Source organism: Ruditapes philippinarum, unplaced genomic scaffold (genome assembly GCF_026571515.1).
Source record: "Ruditapes philippinarum isolate M1 unplaced genomic scaffold, ASM2657151v2 ctg5102_1_1_1_1, whole genome shotgun sequence".
NCBI classification, from domain to species: domain Eukaryota; kingdom Metazoa; phylum Mollusca; class Bivalvia; order Venerida; family Veneridae; genus Ruditapes; species Ruditapes philippinarum.
Genome location: NW_026860888.1, coordinates 101,342 through 123,821, shown reverse-complemented (window position 1 = coordinate 123,821; position 22,480 = coordinate 101,342). Strand labels below are relative to the sequence as shown.

Below are 22,480 nucleotides of genomic sequence, written 5' to 3'. Positions count from 1 at the left end.
TTTTGACTAGTATTTTGTATGTTCCAAAGAAAATTACCACCAGTGTGGTAATTTTCTTTGGTACATACAAAATACTAGTCAAATGATAAGATAATTTCATTTAAATATGTTTGCATTGCGAAATTCTCCAGTTCGTTATTCATAGTACATTTTGCGACATTTCATTTTTCCTCATACCAATCGGAATGATCGGCTCTTATGACAGACGAAAAGGCCCGAAAAGTTGCAATTGCCAAGTCACAAAATCTGATTTCATTCCAAAAAGGGTGTGGCGCTTCGGCGCGGACGCCAATAATGAATAACCCATTTTAACATAACATTATGGTACAATCGAATAATAAAAACGTTATCGTGTTCGACTTATGTTCTTTTGTCATGTTTTGAATTAGCATATTGAGAGACCTGCACATTTTTTTATTAAGCCGAGGTTTGTTGACGTTTGCTATTATTTTACTCTTATGTTGTTTTTTGTTGTTGTTGTTATTTTTCTCTATTTTTTTTTTTTTTTTTTTTCAAGGATGAATGTAATTTTTGTAATCACGAAAGATGCAGTTGTCATCTTACTGTCTGAATTAAAGTATTTGAATGACAATACATATTATAAAGTCTCGTATCAAAAGATTTAAAACGCAGATAGTAATTGGAGAATATGTGAATTATGTCAGATGTGTGATTAAGATGGATGTAGTATAAATAATATTTTAACAGAGAGATATCAGAAAAATATAAGATATATTACAATACTTTGAGTATTGAAGAAACGGTACAAACACTGTAACATCGTGTGAAGAGACAAGGTATACAGCAAATGTAGGTACATGTATATTCGAAAAGGTGCTGTAGATAATATCTTCAGCATGTAAGGCGGGAAGCAAGTCTGTCTTCTTTTTTATTTTATTTTTTTTCGGGGGAGTCTTTTATTTATTTGCTATATTTTTCACATTTCATTCTCAGTCATCGGTATTGGTTTATGCAGTGAAGTTTTTTTCTGTTTTGGTAAGAGACAATACATTGGGACTCTAAAAAATACGCATACGTATATTTTACCCGTTGGAAGGCTGCCCAATTGAACGTTAACGATATAATTTGAACAATAGCTATAGAAATTGCCGTTGAACATGTGGATTATTCATTTCATTGTTAAATAAAAAAAAAATTTGATATTTTCCTGTTCATTGACCATTTATGCTTTGACGAGCATAATGTCATTTGTCTTTACATGAAGTTATAAACCGTTGGTCGATAACAAAGTAGCCTTGGCGAAGAGTAAATTTACATATTCAATCGCGTATCAAATGTCTTTCTTTTAATGTCAATCAGGTCGAACGATTTGCAAATATCTGAACCTATTGTTTGGCAATATTGACCTGAGACTCATTAACTTTTTGGAGGCCTTTCGTTAGTTCCCGTAATTTATTATTTACGTTTAAGATTTTAATGATACTATAGATCTCGGTACTTTAACAAATAAAATCTTCTCCATGGTATTGTGGCTTATCTCCGGGAATGTGTGAAAGGCTTGTTGATATGTGAGACCTTTCCTATCTGACTTTACGCTCGTGAGTTTGATTTCCTAGCGAGGTGATAGTATTTCAAGTTGTTATGTACGTTACAATGTCTACATTTATTTTGTCATTATCTTCAAATCTCTGGGAAATCAGAAATCAGTTTTGAGGTATAAGGGTGGTACTGGTGAAGAATCAAATAACACTCAAGGGGTATCTGTCGACTGTAAATCACCTTATCTGAAAAACATTTTGGAATTAACCGTTTAACGCTACAGAAATGTCTTTAATAGGAGAATCTTATCTATACTATCTAACGACTATTTGTCTCGGACACGAATTGCGCAATTAAAATACCAAGGAAAACGGGAAATACATTTATCTTGCTTTTTCATATTTGAATAAATTAGACATTTTGTTGCAACATGGAAAATATTTTTTTTATTTAATTATCTACATAATGAAAAGGGAACATTTAATTTCCTTGTCAATAAGATTAGTTGTTCTTGTTTTCTTTTCATGTAACAGTTAACTTGGGTACAGCAGATAGTTCACGATGGCAGATAATCCTCGAAATGGTATGTGTGTTGTTTTTTTTTTTTTTGTTTTTTTTTTTTTTGGAACAATGGCACTGCTTAACATGTGAATTTGTTGCTACTGAAGCTTTCATTTGTTACTGTCATGATGATGATGATGATGAAATGCTGATGATAATGGTGATAAGTTTGATTATGACATGATGTTTATTAACAAGTTAAGACCAAAATTGTCATGATTTTTATTATTAAGACTGATTGATTTATTTATATGCATATACAGTTGTTTTGATACTATCTTTTTGTTAATATCAGACATTGAAAATGAAGATCAAAATCAAAATGCACCGCCAGTTAAAGTAGATGATGTTGATATTGATGATGGTAAGTGTTAAAATAAATGATAAGAATGTTGATATGCGATTTTCCTTTTCCAATAAATGCACGACAGAAAGAAAAACTAAACACGAATCATTGTATTTGGCGTTTATATATTGAAGGATTTCCAGCAATTCAATATTAAATGTTTATCAATAAAATCTCATTGCGAGAAAAGGAAATGTACTAAAAACTGACTGGAAAGACGTATGCACGGGTTACATATAGACATATAGCAGAATTGTTACTACATAATGACATTGACCTAAAACTTTGGATGATCAAAGAAAATAGTAAACTTATAGAAAATAATGAGCGCAGTGGTGTTAGACGTCACTGGCGTCGTTTTCGAATTAACTACCTTTGAATTTGAAAATTTCAAGGACAGATAATTCAAAATCTAGACAAGGTCTTACTTTTTTAAGACCAAGTTTTTAAACTGCAAATATTAAATGGTATTTATGAAAAATTGTTTTGAACAAGGTGAAAATTAAAGAAAAAACATTTAATCATAAACCAATAGTTAAAAATGTTTGAAGGACTAATGATTAAATGTCTGCTCATAAAATGACATGAAATAACCTCATATAATCAAAGTCAATGACAGATTACACGATAACGAGGTCTGTGACACCGTTTCACCATAATTTTTCGCTTAACCCATTACCTCATAAGCATTTTCTGAAAAATGGCTGTTTTCATTGAAAAGTCTCCCGTTACAAGTTCAAATTGCTATAAAACTATAAAAACTGCTTCAATACTAATCAACCTTGGCACAAATGTTGACTGGGCCATTGCCTTTGTAACAACATGCTCAGGTTTAAATTTCCTGTTACCATGGCAACGAGGGGACATCTCAAAATTGCCAAAATCACTATTTTGCGTTGATTTTTTCCATCAAAATTGATTTCAAAGTGCTGCAACTTCTCAATGGATTGAGATAGAGTCAAATGCTTTTCAGCGTTGGTGACATGTTACCTTATGATTGATCTGGGGTCATTTTTAGCTTGTCACAAGTCCAAAATATTTCCTGGCGTGAGGGGGACTACCGCCCCCTTCAAACTCCCAAAACAGAAGGGGGCACATCCCCGTTCTGGCAACTCCCTGATGTATCTTTTGGTTGGGGGACCGCGCCGAAAAAGTGGTCACTTTTTTAACAACATTTCTCAATGAAAACATGTGTTTGGGGCCCAAACAGGACATTCTTTCACTATTTGAGGCCTTAAAGAGGGGGGGGGGTCGAAAGTGCGTTGTTTCGCGGTTATATGAGGTAAAGGGTTAAAATGATTCTGACACCATCCTTTAATATCATGCAAGATTTAATTGAATTATATTTTGTAGGTTTTTTTTACTGTATATATGTAGAACCGACCCTTGTATACTTATTAAGTTGCTTTCCAAAGGTAATATGTTTTCTCACTGTTATGCTTGTTGATTTACAACCATAAATTGTTTAGGAAATACTTGATACGATACCTTTTTCAATTCTGTACGGTCCGATTCTGTTTTAGCAAAAACAGGTCGCATTTTTGTAGACTCAGAGATCACGTTTTTAAGCGATTTCGACGAAACAGTGTCCAGTTTGATTAAAAAATCGAAAACAAAGTTGCTTTTATTTGGGTTAACGATGATTTCCCAACCGTCAAAATCGTCCACGCTCCGCCTATTTAAAAAAGTCATTAAACCTTATTGCATTGGTCGGTAAAATGAAAAAACCTTTTTTAACTGTAAATTATGGCACAAGTTGAAAAATTAAATTCGGACTACAGTTTAAAACAGTTTTCAGAATTTGTTGCAAATGCCAAGCAACATACCTTCCGTTCTCTTTCTATAATAATGTTAACCATGAAAAACATTTTTATTTACTCGGCTACTCGCCTCGACTTTTTCGCCTTGAACTGGTGATATAACTGACAATTTTAATGTTGTCACATGATATTACAGTCGTCGTAAAGACTTTATTGAACGAAAATGCTTTTCAAACTATCAACGTCAGAGGAACATTTCTGTCTGTAGATACCAAATTTTTAGGATTTTGGCAGAATTATGTCCCTTTTTCGACTAAGAATTTATGTTACTGTTTGCGTACCACCTCGAATATTTTCAAATGCCAGTGCCATCTGCCTTTGTAACTTTGTACACTTGTTCACTATCATGCCCCAATCTGTACACAGGAGAAGGTCACAGTATCAAGTATTTTGAGAGAATTATGTCGCTTTTTTTACTTAATTATTTATATTGAAATTTGCATACCATTCAAATATTTGCATATGCCATTGACATGTTGTTTTGAAACAAGTTGAAATTTCATTTACTCTTTTGGGAGCATAATAGGACACTCTCCAAGACCTATAACTGTAACATGGATTTGAAAAAATGCCCTTTTTGAACTAAGAATATATTTCATTATCAAGGCTCTTTTACTATCAAGTACTGAGAATAGTCGGCAGTGATGTCCTACCGACAGTTCTTGTACAGATACTGTATCTTTATCGACTTGTCGCCACTTGTTGCTCAACTCAAAAGAAAGGACAATTTTGGTTCGATAAATATTTACTTTTCGTTTAGTTTAAAGTACTAAGAAAGGATTGTGAAAGAGTTAACTATTTATCCAAAAAAACATATCAATAAAACATGATTTGCTATAACTATCTCTACTATGAGTTGCCGCTCCTAAATAAACAAGAACGCTACTTCAAAACGCTACCTTTGTATGTTTGTTTACAGATGAGAATAACAGAAGGAAGAGTAAGGAAGCCACTGATTACACGAATCAAGCAAATAAACTTCGTGTACTGCTGAGGCTTAACTTCTATTCAGCATTCAAATTAAAGGGAAACACATGGAACTTCCATCTTATTTACTGTTTCCTCTTCTTGGTGCAAATCATAAAAGTAGCCCTACTTACAAGCCAGGTTTGATAATTGAAACAATTTTTATTCATTCATCTATTTTGTATTATCATCACTATTTGTTAATGGTTCTTTGAATACCAGTAAGAGGTTTTGTTGATAATGGAAACAAGCATCCAGATACCTTGTTAAATCTTACTACTTTTTTACAGATTAAGAAATGAGATGATTTAGTTGGAATAGTTCATGTTTCTGCAAGCACCTACGTTAAATCAACAGTCACTTGATTTTTCATATAAACTTTGACGAGTTTTGCTCTTATACTACTTTTTACATTTCAGATGATTTACTTTGGAAATGACCGAGGAAACTTTAGTTCAGTTGTCAACAGAGGCGATCTTGCCCTTCGACATCTTCTTTTAGAAAATTGGGATGCAAGTAAGGCATTTTCTTCATTCATAAGATTTTTTGTGCGCAGACGCAACTACTAGGAAAACAAAATTACCGATATTACTTTGATACTTAAAGGAGATATCAAAATATTTTTTTGGGCAGTTATTTTCTTTAGAACTGTTTCACGTCGAAAGGCAACAAAATACCATTGTCAAATATTTTGATATTGACCACAAGTATTTATTTTACAGGCTGGGAAACACTGCCATATCCTCCTGCACAAGGTGACTTTGCCGTGTATACGATTGATGATCTTGAGAGTGGTATTAACTACGCTGTTAAAAACGTAATCATTTTATGCCCTTCTTGAGCCTAAAGTGATAAAACATTTACCACCAGTTTAGAGCAGGCCTGTGTACAGGTCTGACAAATCTTTTCACTTTTGGCTGATCCACTCCTTTATCTTAATATCCAAAATATTACTAATGAAAACTTTCAAAAAAGAAAAAAGAAAGCTGAGCAAGACCAGTTAAAATCTTTGCAGATTCAGAAACCAAACTTAAGAAATAAAACTTAATGCCCTCGTCATATAGACATACACTAGATATTAAAGATATTGAATCGGTCAGTTAAATTTCTGTCCTTTTTCGCTTTGTTTCCGTATTAAGTCTGGTATCAACAGAACATTAAGAATGTAAAAAAGGTTTAGCCAATACCATTTGTTGGAAAACATTGGAAGGAATCTGAGATACGGAAGTACCACTTGTGATGAGGGAGACTTCTATATGCGGCTTTGATTAAAGCAACAACAAAATTAAATAACAGACATACTCATTATATAATATTAACTTACTTAAATTGATAATCCCGAAACTGAAAATGAGAGAATTTTCAAATAAACCCAGTGAAAATATCTGGAAACAAAGTGATCCCTCGGAAGCATCCCAGCAACATTACAAGAGAATTGCCGACCCGGATTGATTGAGTCAGTACATGAGGGATAATGAATAAATGCAACATCCCTCACGCCACCTAGCACCGGCTTAAGCGGTACTCAATTCTCAACACTCAATATTGCTGACATCAATGACCCCGAGGGACCAGAAAAATATAACAACATTGAAGTGAAGTACGGGGCAACTTTTTACAGCTGCCACACAGCACTTGACACCTGCTGTTGTGACAGCTGGTGTTCAAATTACTTGACATAGATAAAAACTTGAGGATTGAAATAATGTTTGAATTAAATATGCGATACTTTTGCAATACAATGTACATGTATATGTTTGTTTTTTTCATTTACTGATCGATGTTTGCTTTACCAATAGATTTACTCCGGAATAAAATAATTCGGGTTTTCCCAGCTAATCCGGGGGTACAAACAAACAGTTATAGCTTCGGTAAAAAGTGCACCAGGTTGACTAATATATTGTGACTAGTAGTTCACCGTGAAGCTATAACGGTGAAAGATTGTTTTTACCGGGGGATAAGGTTGGAAAAAACCCAAATTTTTTGACTTCCGGATAACAACTATCGAACAAGTGTGGTTGGTTTGGCATTTAACACGACTTTACAAGTAAAAAAATGTACAAAAGAAAAACAAACAAACAATACATATATAACAATACATGCTGGTCAATGAGTATGGTAAGTGTCAAAGTATATCAAAATGATACGCAATGACATTGATATTTTTACGGTGAAATTCCTGTTTATGTAACAAACAGCAACGTGCTTAAATGTTTCTATCAGGCATTCAAACAATAAAAAATGCGTTGTATTTTATTGCAAAAGACACACGTAAGGGTGTGGTTAAATATTATTTTTAGTTGTTTTTCCTGAGATAAATATTCAATGTCGAGTTTATTTACTATCGTGATTTGAAATGTGTTTAAAAGGAAGAATGCTGAAATTGCCAAACCGTATAATATCATATATTTCCGTATGTTTTAAAAAAAGTCATATCGTATAACTTCCTATTTAAAATATTGCAGTATTATAACGCAGAAAGAGAAGCCATTGGGTACTATGTTCGAACAGCAGACGACAAAATGACAGCAACAATGAAATATTTTGACTTTCCCGGTTTTCATGGTGCGAGTATTGGAGAAGGAATAACCATATCTGGTAAACCATACAAACATAAGAAAAGTGTTCTCGCAAGTTTTAATACATTTATATATAAATATATATTAAGATAACTTTCATATATTAATCATTGTTTAAAATGAAAGCAAAAGTCTGATATTTTTCTTCTTTCTGTCCGTGTGTTTGTATTTCGAGATGATTTGGTTGCAGAAAATCTATGCTATCGTTAATTTATTGGAGAAATAAGGTAAATTGTAAAACATGGTATTGAAAAGAATTACGTCGGATGATGTGAATGTTCTTATACTGCAATAATATGCGCGTTCTTTGTAATTTATTGCAGAGATAACGTTTCCAATTGACAAAGGGCTGTCTGCAGAAGTAACGCAACAAAATAAGACAGTGTACAGTTATAATATCACCCGTGAATTTGATCATCACAATGTGTCACAACCAATTAAAAGGTTTATCTCACGCATGATCCTATAGAAATAAAGTATTTAGATAGTTTTTTTCATAAATAGAGACTTCATATATTACCTTTAACAAATTTCTTAATACTTTAAAGAAGTAAGTAAGTTGTTTGTTTGGCAATACAATTATATGGAGTAATGAAATCAATATTAAACTTACCACCAATAATACTTGGAGAGATGTAAATTATACCCCGCCAATAAACAGATATAACAAAGATAAAGAAGCATTATATGTATAATCCTTTGTCTAAGTGTTGCATAACTATATTTTGACATGCTGCAAAGTTTTCACTTGATTTGTTGAGGTACTAGATTTTTACATTTATTTAGTGATATTAGTGATTTATCTTTGTTAGGATGTTGTCAACAACACTTCGCTTTAAGCTTCATTCCGTACGTTCACACGACAGCAGCAGGAAAGCCACATGTCTACGAATAGAGGGCTCGGTGAGTATATTTTCTCTTTCTCAGAAATAAATCTGAAACACTTCTATAAAAGTAAATGCCCAATATATATCTTTTTTAAAATTAAGTAATGTGTACTTCCAAGATTCAACAACATTGTTTTCGTGTTGTGCAATTACATGTAATATACAAGTGCCTTCGTACTATGTTCTTTGTTAAATGTACAAATGTAGATTAAGTTTAAGTCACTCTGTCTGTTGCCTATATAAAGTAACAAAAAGCAAGCCTGTGACAAAATAAAAATATCTTTATACCAAAACATATGACTTAGGAAATAGATCGTGCTTATATATTTCAACGAGCAAACAACAGTAAAAATGGCGATTTTAAAAAGTTAAGGGTCTGAAATCATTGATCACTAAAGTGATTTTGAAGATTTAACTTTTACAGGTGGAATTTGTTAATCTGGACAATAATGGTCAAGTGTTAATTGACCTTGATACAAAAGCTAGAAGAATAAAGTGTAAAAACATGAATCTACCTTTGTCAGGTTAGTAATAAAGTAAATATATAAACATTTCATTTATTTTATAGAAGTTTTAACTATACATAATGTTTAGGTTTGAGTTGTGTTGGTTTCTTTATATTATTGTTTGTGGTTAATAATTTTGACCTTTGTTCACCTAAGGACATATTCAGTTCAACGAAAACATGTTGTTTTTAGTAGATAAGCATTTCAATATTAGCACTCTAAATATTTTCATCTTTTTTGTAATAATTTTCCATTCTTTTTAGAATATCATAGAATAATAATGATCAAAAATACCCTTTGACAACAATTACTCCGGATGCTTATCCTCATTGTAACTGAGAGGGAATTTCCGTTTTGTGCTCGTTTTCCGATACTTTCTGTAACTTCAATTCTAGAACAAAAAAGTCTTTTGGTAGACCATGGCTAACGGGAACTGTAAAATTGCCAACATACGTCCGTTATATGCCTTAAAGGCCACCTGTATCCAAATTTTAAATAAGAAAAATTACCGTGTGGTTTATGAGTTATAGATATATTTCTGAGCTTAAATTTTGCTATAAGAAGGGCTTTTTTCAGAAATAAGGAAGCTCTAAATAATCTATAATATCATCATTATGAAAAATGTTTTTCTTTTGCTCATTGTTTATTTGAATATTCTCTCAACAAAAATTAACTTTCAGGTAAAAAATTACACGAGCAAAACGATTGTGTCTAAACATAATATTTTAATATGTGTAAAACTGTTACTCTACCCAACCCACTTTAAACACTTATTTGACCATTTCCCTGTATAAAAAGGCTTATTCAAAATATCCCTAAAATTACCACAATTTCAAAGTTTGCCTAAATTTTCTTAAAGTATATTGGTTGATCCTGCGAAATAAAAAATACTTTTACTGCGTAGTTTTTATTTTAATAAACTTTGAGAAGATCTGGTATCATATTTGCTATCAGATTTGGCATTATTTAGCAAATAAATACCTACAATAACTATATTTATTAATTAAAATCAAACACTTTTCTTACATAAGGGATCTGAGAGATGTATAGATAACGTTAAAAAAAGAAAGAAAGAAAAAGTTTCCCATTCTGAGGTTTGAACCCACGCCCCTCAATTACAATGCAGTTGACAAGTGATTCTAGCCTTTTTGAATACTCTTCAAAGTTGATGTAAAGCACCTACTTTAAATATCTAGATATCAAATTCTGATTTTCCAATTACAGACTGGCAACTAGAAAATACTTCAAAAGAGATCGGGACTTCGGTGATTGTACTTTGCAGTATATCATTATTATCGACCACTGCCACTATGGTTTTTGCTGCTTATACTTTATTGGTATGTCGATACTTAGCACCAAAGTGATTGTTAGCACGCATGAGTTTTGTATCAGACCTTTGACTAAAGCAATAACGTTAGTTGATAATTGTAAAGAAAGTCTGTATGATGTTACGTTATGTTACTAATGAGACGAATTTTATAGTTCATGTTATTGTTAACTGTGTGTATATACCCGTTTCAGATTGGAATATTTTGACTGGATGTACAGATCTTTAGACTAAGCTTGTTATCGTGATGCTTTTACATTCTTTTTAAGAGAAAATGCCAAAAAATAAACCATGACTTAAAACTATTTAAATATAGTTAATATGTTTGTTTACGTCCAGCAAAAGTCGTCACTTTCCGTGACCCACCCGATGTAATAAACATCGTTATGACTTTGATCAATAAAATTCAAATAATTAAAAGTCTGGATTTATTGGATACATAGTGACAAAGCTTTAGTTTGGTGAATTCTTACGAACTATTGGTGAATATGCTTGTAATCTAGCAAACAGGAACTTTTATAAATAGAATGTTATTTTCAGAGAACTAAGCAGTTTATGAAGAAGCACTATCAGACATACTTCAGGGTTGTAGATAAGGATGAGACGGACCTGCCAGCGTCAGAGTACTTCCGGTTTTTGAAATTCTGGGATATAATCGTTATTATCTCTGATATATTGACTATATTCGGCACACGCTGGATAATATCTAAAACAAGGGTAATTATATAACATACAATATATTTAATTTATGACAGTTTTAATGTTTTATAATGAGGCCTTTTAAGTCACTGTGTTATCGATGCATTTCATACAATTAACGCTGTATTCTTATACATAAGTTAGGTATGAAAGGTGCACATTATGAAAGTAATGGACATTGTACATAAACGTATACACGTCAATACATGTTCTATACTACATATAAAAATGACAGAAGAATTTCACGGCTATAATACTTGATAGGTTTTAACAACACACATTCGGTATAAATAAACTCATTTTACTTACATGATAAACAAGATCAAGGCGGCGTTCAATGAAGACATTGAATGCAAATTTTAAACTGATACTCCTATGAAAAACAAATATTTTCAGCAAAGTGAATTGGAGCTGGAGTTGCTAGATTCCTACACCGTATGGTTAGGAGTCGGTTGTGTACTAACGTGGCTAAGCTTGCTTAGATTCTTCCAGTTTCATAATAAATTTCATGTGAGTATAGACATTATTTTTCCTTGCAATTAAAAATACCTGCATCTTTTTCATCTAATGAACATGGAATGATATTTTGTAACACAGCAAATATTCTTATAGCTGCATTTCACACGAACCTTCAATCCTAAAAGGGAATATCTTATTGAAAACATTAGATAAAAGTCTTTAACTTTAAAAATAAACTTAAAAGAATAAATGATCTTGTTTACAGGATACAAGTAAGTCTATAATAAGTTTTAAAAGAATGATTTTATCAAATATGTCATATTCCGGATTATTTTTTTTATGATAACTATGTATGTTTTAACATTTTTATTATTTCAGCTGCTATTTAGTACACTATACAAAGCATTTTGGGATGTGATTGCATACCTTATTTGTGTAGGTGTGTTATTTGTCGGGTTCTGGGTTTCTGGGTACGTTGTTATGGGACCGTACCATGTCAAGGTTTGTAAACCCACACCCTTACTCATAATAATTATAGAACTCTTCTAATGATTTCAATTCTTGAAAAATGTATACTCAATTGAATGATCGACTTAAATCGTTATTTTGTTATGAATATAGCATTTGACCCGTAAATCAAGTTATATGTCGGAATAAGGTACTATAACATGTACCTAGTTGTTACATTTTTATTGGTTAAATCACTTATTCAACATTAAAAAAGAGTCCTCGTATTCCGCATGAAAATTTATATTACGGTGTAAATTGCCTTTTTAACTCTTTATAGTTCCAAACTCCGGAAGCAGCCGCAGAGACACTGTTTGCTGTTGTTAACGGCGACGAAATATACGCTACCTTAGCAATAATAGAGTGGGATAAAAGCGGGGGACACTGGGTTTGGTGGTTTTCAAGATTCTATCTCGGAGCTTATGTCGCAATATTTACTATTGTTGTTATCAACCTCCTCATAGCTCTCTTCATGAGTGCCTATGATTCTATTAAGGTTTGTATGCCTCATACTTCTCTACCACTGCATCATTTTATAGAATATATCTTTATAAAGCGACAAGTCGCAGGCCAACTGAACCAAGCTTAAAAGAACTTGACAAACAAAACATTGGATTTAAAAAAATTTGGGTAAAAAAAATATACTATACATATATAACAGAAGATTATTTTAAATTCATATAGTTAACATGTATGAACACACCAGAAAGCTTTACATAATTCTAGCAGAATTCACTCGAATGTCGAAATTCTATGTGCTATGCTTAAATGTTTTCTGTGTAATTCAATTCACACAATTTTACGACAAAACTACTTAACGCAATTACACGCCAAAATTACTTACACACATGAAGAAAACATGAAAGAGCTATATTGTATCTATTTATTCCTTAATTCACCAATGTATATAAATGAATCTTTTTAAAGACATACAATAATGACGAACCGGATGAACGAGAATTGGGTCCGATGGAGGAAGCTTTGCGCCGAGTTCTAATTCAAGACGGCGAGGATAGTAATCTGCGGAGCTCAATATATGACCTTATGAATGACAGTACACCCCTGACACCAGAATTAAACTCACTAAGAACTGAACTTTCAAAAATTGTTTATGTTTCTAAAAGCAGCAAGAAAGACGTGTTGCTTCTAAAGCCGAGGACTTTGAAAGCGTTTATGGAAGATGAGGAGCACAAAATAAAGATATTTAAATGCGGATTTCTGAGCTGCGCCTTCATTTCTTTCTTTTGTGATCAGAATACAAAAGACGATGAACAGAAACAAAAATACTATTTTTAACAATCAGACAGTTACACATACTCTATGATACGATGACAGTGATATTGACTTTCATCTACATTTAGTCATTCTTTTAAGTAATTATTCTAAAATTTAGTTAAAGACCTTTTCATCATAACCTAACAAAGGTGGTTACGGAAACGGAACTCTTACGGAAAAAGGAATCCACCCCAAGCTGTAGCGATTTGGATTCTAGTACTACTGTATGTGTATTTAAATTCGCGGAAGCAAATTTTCGCGGAAAGGTCCACTTTGGGGGTCTATACAAATATTCGCGCTATTTTGAATTCGCGGAGGTGACTGCCGAAAATCATAAATTCGCGTTGACCACTCAGGTTAAAAAATAGGGAAAATTACTGTGATCATCACGGGAGTTCACAGTTATTTTCAATACCAGGTGTCAAACAACACGCTATTGTAAAAAAAAAAGACATTGTCTAGCGGACAGATTGTAACAAAACAAAAGAATGCCTGTTAACTTGCATAATTTTTCACAGTTTGCGTCATAAACGTCTTGACAACTGATCAGATCATGTTTTTTTTTTTTTCTGAACAAACGATACAAAAAAACAAAAACATAAACGATTTTAAATGATAAATAACTTAGATAACAAACACAATTACTCAGTAAACATTTAAATAAAAAGTGTGAAAGCATATCACACACCGATATACATTGTTCTATAGAAGCGCGAAAATATGACTATTGAGAAATTATTGGTGTAGAAATATTCGCGCTAAACATGAATTCGCGGATCGAATGTCACCGCGAAGATCGCGAAAATTTGAAGCCCGCGAATATTTCTACACATACAGTATTACAAATGCATTTAGCTCCTTAAATGGGACAAAAGAAGACCTTCAAACAAAGACTGACACCACTTACTCCAAGTTTCATCAAAGAAAACAAAAAACACGGCATCACTTGAATAGACAGAAACGAACGTTAAGATGAAACTTGAGAAAAAAAAATTAAAAAATTAAACATCGTTTTGACAAAAGATGAAAGGTTTTACATCAGTAACATAGATAATAAAAGACACATTTAAAGAAATGGATGAGCAGTCATTATGATCAGTCATCAAACGATTAGAAATCTTTGAAGATAAACTTTATAACAAACCAGCCTTCAATCCGAGATAAGCGCAAACAAACATGTTATAGAAACAATATTAGAACAGTCAAAAGAAAAGACGAACAATGAATGAAAAATATTAAAATTAGAAAACGAAAAATTGAAAGAAAGTGCAAATAATCTAGACCAAAACAGGCGAAGGAATAACCTTCGTATCAGGGGATAAAAAGAAGATTCTCTTCAACAGTCAGACAGAAATACAATTTCAGGAAATGTGTAGCCGCTCTCAAAAAAGAGATATACATTGCACATATAATTGGTCAGTTAAAGACGGGCAGTTACCATCCAATAACCGTAAAATTCGTAAGATGGAAAACGAAAATAAATATAATGAAAAATGCAAAGTCACCAAAATATACTTAAATGAAGACCTTTAATGACATAACGTTTAAAGATTCAAAAGAGATTGAAAAGCATGCACTAACTTTCGCTTCCGTGGCCGGCTCGTTCGATTTGAGGCATTTTTTTGGAAAATCTACAGCGAATGTTTGGACAATTAACTAAATTTTAACATGTTAAAACAAACACATTTCAATATCAACAAATAAATTGAAGACAACATGAAAATACATGTATAATACAAGACAAAGAAATGTTTAATATGTATTTAAAAAAAAAGGTATATTAATTGAGCATTTAACTCTACACACGTTTTAATGAGTTTAAAGATGTAAGATTCATTCATTGTATCACTACTGTTTAATAAACATCTATAATAACTTAAAAAGTTAAACACGAACTTTAGCACAAATATAGTTTTTTTTCTTTTCAGAAACAATTAAACCTCTGTTAAAAAATGTATAAAATCGATTTTCATTTTACGATGAATAAGTAAAATTACACTGTTACCCGCAGTATATTTACTGACAATGTTTTTGATAAAACACAGTTTTTAAGAACATGATATTGACTTTAATATCTCATTAAGAATGGTAGAATATACCTACACATAAAAAAAATGTTCAATCATTAATAGCATGAAAATATTTCAAATTGGTTGTTTTATTTTTATTTTGTTCAAAATTTTCTGACCCAGGATAATTTATCAGTGTGGGGTAATAAGTCGTTTATACAAGATATTCCTTTGTTGCTATTTCTCTTCTCTTTTTCATGTTTTTCAAGACGAGAAATACAAAAGGGTATACAGATAGTATGAATGTCAAATTGAATGAAATGTGTTTTGCTTACAGTTAAATTTATCAAATTTGTTAATATGAAATGTCAAAATGAATGTAATATATTTTGCTTGCAGTTATATTATTAGATTTGATTTTATGAATGTGAAAACGAAGGTACAGTAATATTTTTATTTGCAGTTATACTTATTAGATGTGAAAGTTATCAATTTTGCGTGCGGTTAGATTATTAGATTTGATTCTATGATTTGATATTATGAATGTCAAAATGAATGTTATATATTTTGCGTGCAGTTTAATATATTTGATTTGATAGTATTAATGTTAAAATGAATGTTATATATTTGCTTGCAGTTAAAGTTATTAGTTTTTGATAATATAAAAAAGTTTATAATGAATGTTAAATATTTTACTTGCAGTTTAATCTATTAGATTTAAAAAATTTATGACTTGATAGTATGAATGTCAAAATGAATGTAATATAATTTGCTTGCCGTTGAATTTATTAGGTTTGATAGTATGAATGACAAAAATGAATGCAATATATTTTGTTTGCAGTTAAATTAATTAGATTTGATAGAATTAATGTAAAGGAAAAGAAATATGTTTGTGTCCCCACTGTATGTATGTATGTATGTATGTATGTATGTATGTATGTATGTATGTATGTATGTATGTATGTATGTAGTTTATGCTTAATGAGGGTCCATCTGCCCTTTTAGGCACAAAATGCAGCTTTCGCTGTCGAGTACAAACCCCGGACATATCACCAGTCATGCCCTTAAAGATTTAGTTTTGAAGCACAAAGAGGTGATAATTTACCTCCATGCAATTTCCACGAAGAATTAGCCAAAGATATGAATTTTGAGCCAAAAGTAGGTCACTGAACGGCGGTCAATGAGAACCTAAATGCATAATATCCTGAGAAAATATAAAAGGTTAGCCCTGACAAGGGCTGTTGTTGCCAGCAAAAGGCCTGTCGTGCAAGTCGTTTAACCGTGCTAGGGGCTTACACACTCTAGCACACACCATCCTCGTCGAGTCAGGGCCTATTTTGTAGGCCTCGGCTTTTGTCAGGACGCCGGCAGCTAACTTCATGCAAGCTTAGTCACGCCGCCTTTAACGTTACCACGAGCTGAAGTAAACATGCGAACGTGCCGTCTTACACGTAGCATTGGTTCTTCAATCATCTGCCGATGCTCTGTGCCTTCTCAATGACGTACACGTACCGAGGGGAAGAGAGAAGGTGCTCCCATTATAAGGGTCATTTACATCAAACTTTGTCCGTCCGTTCACTTATGGGTCGCACATAGCTCAAAAATAATTTGACCTAGAGTCATGAAACTTAAAAAAAATATTGATAAGCATGTGTAGTTGTGCACCTGGGTGTTTGCATGTGGATACATTCAGTATTTGTAGAGTTACTGTCCTTGATTAAGTAAAACTTTGCCATTTTCAATTTGTGTTGCACGTAGCTCAAAAAGTATTTGTTGATTGGTATATGCAGCTGTTCATCTGGTGGTTTGATTGTATATTTATCAAGTATTTGTCGAGTTATTGCCCTTTACCTAGTAAAATCAATTCCAAAACTTTGTGTAATGTGTACCTTGAGCGCTTGAGTTAGAATCAGCCAACTTTGCAGGAATGATGATCAACATTGCTGTGAAGCTGTGCACCTGGGATTGCATGCAGATTTTTTTTAATTTTGTTAGAGTTATTACCCTTGACTTAGTATAAATTATAGAATGTTGGTAGGCATTGGTTGTTATGTACATAAGGGTTTGCTTGTGGATTTATTCAGTATCTGTAGAGCTATTGTCATTAACTTAGTAAAAGATTATCAGTTTCCAACTTGTGCCACATGCAGCCTAAAACATTTGACATAGAGTCAGTTGATTAACAAAACAGTGGAATGTAGAGGGCACATCAACACATTTCTAGTTTTTGCAATGAGATGTATTAGATTTGATAGTATGCATGTCGAAATGAATGCAATATATTTAGCTTGCAGTTAAATCTCTTAGATTTGTTAAAATGAATGTCAAAATGAATAAATTAATATTTTGCTTGCGGTTATATTAATTTAATTTGATATTATGAATATAATAGATTTTGCTTGCAGTGAATTTTATTACATATTATAGTTTTGATTTCAAAATAAAATAGATTGTTTTAACTTCTGTCTCAAACATTTATTCAAAGTGTCACCCAATAAAATAGATAAATACAGAATCCCTAAAGAAAGCCCAACACGGCAAAATTGAAAATGTTGCAGGCTCGGTTTGATTGAGCCTGTTCATGAACGGTACTGGAAAGTGCAAGTTACCGTCCACGCCCCCTAGCACCGGCTTAAGCAGAATTCAACATTTAAACGTGAAATAGTAAAATTTTGAATTTAGAAACATCCGCAGATGTGTTCATACGGCGGTTATCATGGAACCTTCAATGTGACACTTACCTTGATAACTCATTTCAGAAAATGTAACTTTAGCAATCATTTAACAATGACGAAAAAACAGAAATATTTCCTGTCATAAAATTTCAGTCTAATACTAATAATTTTCCAAATATTCACATCAGTGTGTACGTTATGTACCATTTTCCTTTTTATTTTCTTTCTGATATGTAATGTTAAAGGTGCTGTTTTTTAATTTTTGTTTCATTCTTTTTTCAAAATTTAAATCTTGATTTGACACTGAATATATTTTGTTATATTTGGCTTACTTAAGATTTTACTTAATATCGTTTTCTTTTCTAACATACATGAAATCATACCATGAAATACTAATATTAATAAATACTGTCATAGTTCATTTACAACAGACAAAACATCAGTTCAAAATAATTAGTAGCTGTCACTTTTTCCTTACTTAAGTAAATATGAAATTGTATTGAATATAAAATACCAAATAAAGTAATTGCTAAAAGAATTAAATATGTCAAAAATAACTTGATATACAGTAGTCAAACTGGATTTATTAAGGTCAGATATATTGGTGAATGTATCCGATTGATACATAAGTTATCAAGTACATAGAACAGAACGAAAAAAGACGATAAAAGATAGATCCATTTATCGCTCTTGTAAATATATACTTTGTTAAACAAAGGGCGTATGTAAATAACTATATTTGGTCATTCTGTCTAACGTTGATAAATTGAAGCAATTCTTCGACACACTAAAATATCTATAAGCTGTTTGCAATCTAAAACATTTCACGGATTGTTTGCTGATTGTAATAGTTATTATTATATTTTGAATATGATGGTATTTAAGTTTATTTATTGTATATTGCTGGTATTAACATATAAGCCTGAACATTTGCACACTTGCGTGCCCGGTCGTCGTTTCCTCATCAGCGGTATTCGTTTGTTTCTTTCGGCAGGCTGTCAGCCAGTTTGTGGCAGCTGTAAAAAGCTCTCATACTCAACTCCAGTGTTGGGATCATTGAATCCAGCACGTTTTAATGATGAAAATTGAGAACTTCTAAAAACAAGAATAAAGATCAACAAGGCAAAGGTAACGTTTACAGGACGTAGCCCCACTGACACATCCAAGTAGGGCACCCAGAAGGCACCAAAACCAAACCCGGAACGGACACAATGGCGGCGAAAGGAGAGGGACACGTAATGTGTGAATTAACAAAAACCAAAACGGGCCTATATGGGAATCAAAGGGATAAGGGCTGTAAGGGTGAATAAGGGGGGTGCGTAAAAAATGAGAGTGGGGGATAGAAAATACCTACCGTCAAAAGCAAAAAAACAAGACAGAAATGGTCAAAAAAAACATGTAAACCCTCCCCAAAAAAAAAAGGGAAAAATACAGGGGAAAGAAAAAACAAAGTGAAGGGGCACAGAGGGGTAAATTGGGTACGGGAACGGTTTAGGGGGATTTTTCCACCGGGAAAAAATTCAATAGAGGGGGAAATTTTAAAATCCCTAAAAAAAAGCCCAAAAGCGGCAAAATTTTAAAATTTGGGAGGGTGGTTTGATTGGGGCCCTTTTATTGGGGCGGTACGGGCAAATCAAACTCCCTCCACCCCCCCCTTTGCACCCGCTTAAAGGGGAGAATTCCAAAATTTAAAAAATGAAATAGTGGTAAGGGTTTTAAATAGAAATCAACCAGTTTCAAATTTTAAAAAAAATTTAAAAATTTTTTAATTTTTAAAAATATAAAAAACTTTCCCACTTTAAAAAGTCTTCCAAACAGGTATACCTTTTGGTTTTCAGGAAATGACGACCAATAGTATCTGGATGCGGTTCATTAACTGAAAAGATATCATCGTATGTCGATAATATACTCAAACAACACATGGAATCATTACCCTCATATGTCAAGGATACTACAGATTTTATCAGAAAAATACAAAACATAACAAATATTTCAACAGAATCATTCTTAGTAACAATGGATGTATCATCTTTATACAGTAATATACCTCATAATGATGGAATCAAAGCATGTCAGTACTACCTTAATCAGAGAACAGGACAACAACATTCAGTTAAAAACATTTTACATCTTATTGAAATAGTGCTTACAAAAAACAACTTCCAGTTTGGTGATGATAACTATATACAAAATTTAGGAACAGCTATGGGAACTAAAATGGCACCATCTTATGCTTCATTATTTATGGGAAAATTTGAAATGGACTTTTTAAGTACATGTGAAAGAAAACCCTCAATATGGCTGCGATTTCTTGATGATATTTTTTTCATTTGGGACCACAGTGAAGAGGAGCTTATTACATTTTTAATGAAATTAACAACTATTACAACACTATTAAATTTACTTATAACTACTCAAAAACAAATGCAACATTTCTAGACGTAAATTTGGAAAAGAAAGATAACTGTGAAATTGAAACTAGTGTCCATGAAAAAATAACAAATGCCCATCAATATATTGAATTTTCTTCATGCCATCCTTTGTCATGTAAAAAGGTATTCCATTTAGCCAGACTAAACGATACAGACGAATTACATCAAATAACAACATATATGAAAAAGACTGTGACAAACTACGAGGTTATTTCCGTGCCAGAAACTATCCAGACAATATCATTACAGACACAATTACCAGAGCATCAACTTTATCAACGGAGGATACATTAAAATTAAAAGACAAATCAGAAGAACGTGAAAATATTATCCCCTTTGTGTGTACATATAATCCATCTTTACCTAATATAGGTAAAATAATTAACCAATATTGGAACCTATTGAAATTTTCTCCAAATGAAAGTGTACGTAAATTATCCAAATACAAACCAATTGTTGCTTATAAGAGACCGAGAAATTTACAAGACAATTTAGTTCATACTCATTTAAATGCCAAATTCATGGTTGGTTCAGTATCTAAATGCTGTCGATCTCGTTGTACTCATTGTAATAATATTGTTGAAACTAATAATTTTTCAAGTACTACTATACCTAAAGAATTTGCTATAAAACGTGATTTTTCATGTATATCTTCAGATGTCATTTATCTTATAACTTGTAAAAAATGTAAAAAACAGTATGTTGGTCAAACTCAGCAAAAATGTAGTCAAAGAATGAATAGCCACAAATTTGATATTAAACACTTTCCTGACACTATTACCAATGTATCTGAACATTTTAATTCTGAAGGGCATTCTATCAAAGATTTTTCATTTATGCCAATTGATAAAGTAAAGAATAATTGGCAAAGATTATTAAAAGAAACTTCATGGATGTATAAGCTAGGTACAATTATTCCTGATGGCATGAATTCCAAAATACTTTATTAATTTTGTAGATTATAATTCTTCATTTTAATATTATTTTTTTTTTATAAAAAAATGTATTTTCTATTTTTTGCTTAATATGACTTAAAACTAATTTCATGTCAATATGTAGTTTATGCTGGTTTTCTTACTTTACATTGCTTTTAACATGAACTAGTAAAATTTAGAATTTTGAAACATCCGCAGATGTGTCCATATGGCGGTTATCATGGAACTTCAATGTGACACGTTAGTGCCATTCCATGAAAAGCGGCATATGGTCCCCAAGTAAAGAAATGCGTGTGCCCTAAACGAGAAAACAAAGGGCGGAACCAAATTAAATGGAATTTTGAAAGGGGATCTGAGGTTATGAAGCCTGCATATCACAGATATAACGCCTAAAGACAAATTTAAAAAGCAGGCCTCATATCCTAAGGGTGATTCAACAGTATTCAAGTGCGGAATACTGGAACCACCCAACAAGAAAGATGCCGAAAAGATAGAACTAAAATACCACAAGCACAACAATAATGTCGTGCTGAACGATCTTTAAGGATCGGAAATACAACATCCCTGATTGAATGTACGGGGCGACTTTTTACAGCCGCCACACGGCACAAACAACGCTGATGTGGCGATAAAATAGAGTGAAATAAGAATCCCTAAAGAAAGCTCAACGCGGCAAAATTGAAAATGTTGCAGTAGCCGGTGAGCAATTTCTATGTAATTTTGTTGTGATTAATGCTTCCGAGGGATCACACTGTCTTCAGATTTTTTTTTCTAAGTTGGGTCTTGCGATAAATAATGTGAAAGGAAGAGGAGTATAAATAGTTTCGGATATATCTATATAAACCCCTGACGAGAAATTATATTTTGAATAAATATACGTGATAATTAACCTTTTCTTACACATCCTTGCAGCACTGACCATGCTCTATACTCTACACTCTTTGTAATCTGTTCAATGAAATCCCTTAACCCATTACTTCATAAGCATTTTGTGAAA

The 22,480-nt window shown here is 32.3% G+C and overlaps 1 protein-coding gene across 1 annotated transcript; it reads left to right on the top strand.

Annotated features, from left to right (window-relative positions):
* Positions 1–1,718: 1,718 nt before the first annotated feature.
* On the top strand, positions 1,719–14,274 carry LOC132713766 (mucolipin-3-like). The gene is made up of 15 exons (XM_060696442.1): positions 1,719–2,083; positions 2,357–2,425; positions 5,147–5,334; positions 5,613–5,709; positions 5,916–6,010; positions 7,659–7,791; positions 8,096–8,216; positions 8,585–8,675; positions 9,084–9,183; positions 10,390–10,502; positions 11,033–11,209; positions 11,588–11,701; positions 12,029–12,151; positions 12,438–12,653; positions 13,085–14,274. Exons 1-15 carry the CDS (start codon positions 2,062–2,064, stop codon positions 13,451–13,453), a joined length of 2,028 nt encoding a protein of 675 aa, XP_060552425.1. The 5' UTR covers positions 1,719–2,061; the 3' UTR covers positions 13,454–14,274.
* The last annotated feature ends 8,206 nt before the right edge of the window (positions 14,275–22,480 follow it).

What these genes read in the sequence shown, in the direction of transcription:
- LOC132713766 (XM_060696442.1), top strand. Translation starts at nt 2,062, where the DNA reads ATGGCAGATAATCCTCGAAATG. An exon ending in TTTAGAAAATTGGGATGCAA is followed by an intron (nt 5,710 to 5,915) that starts GTAAGGCATTTT and finishes TTTATTTTACAG; the next exon opens with GCTGGGAAACACTGCCATAT. An exon ending in CATGAATCTACCTTTGTCAG is followed by an intron (nt 9,184 to 10,389) that starts GTTAGTAATAAA and finishes TTCCAATTACAG; the next exon opens with ACTGGCAACTAGAAAATACT.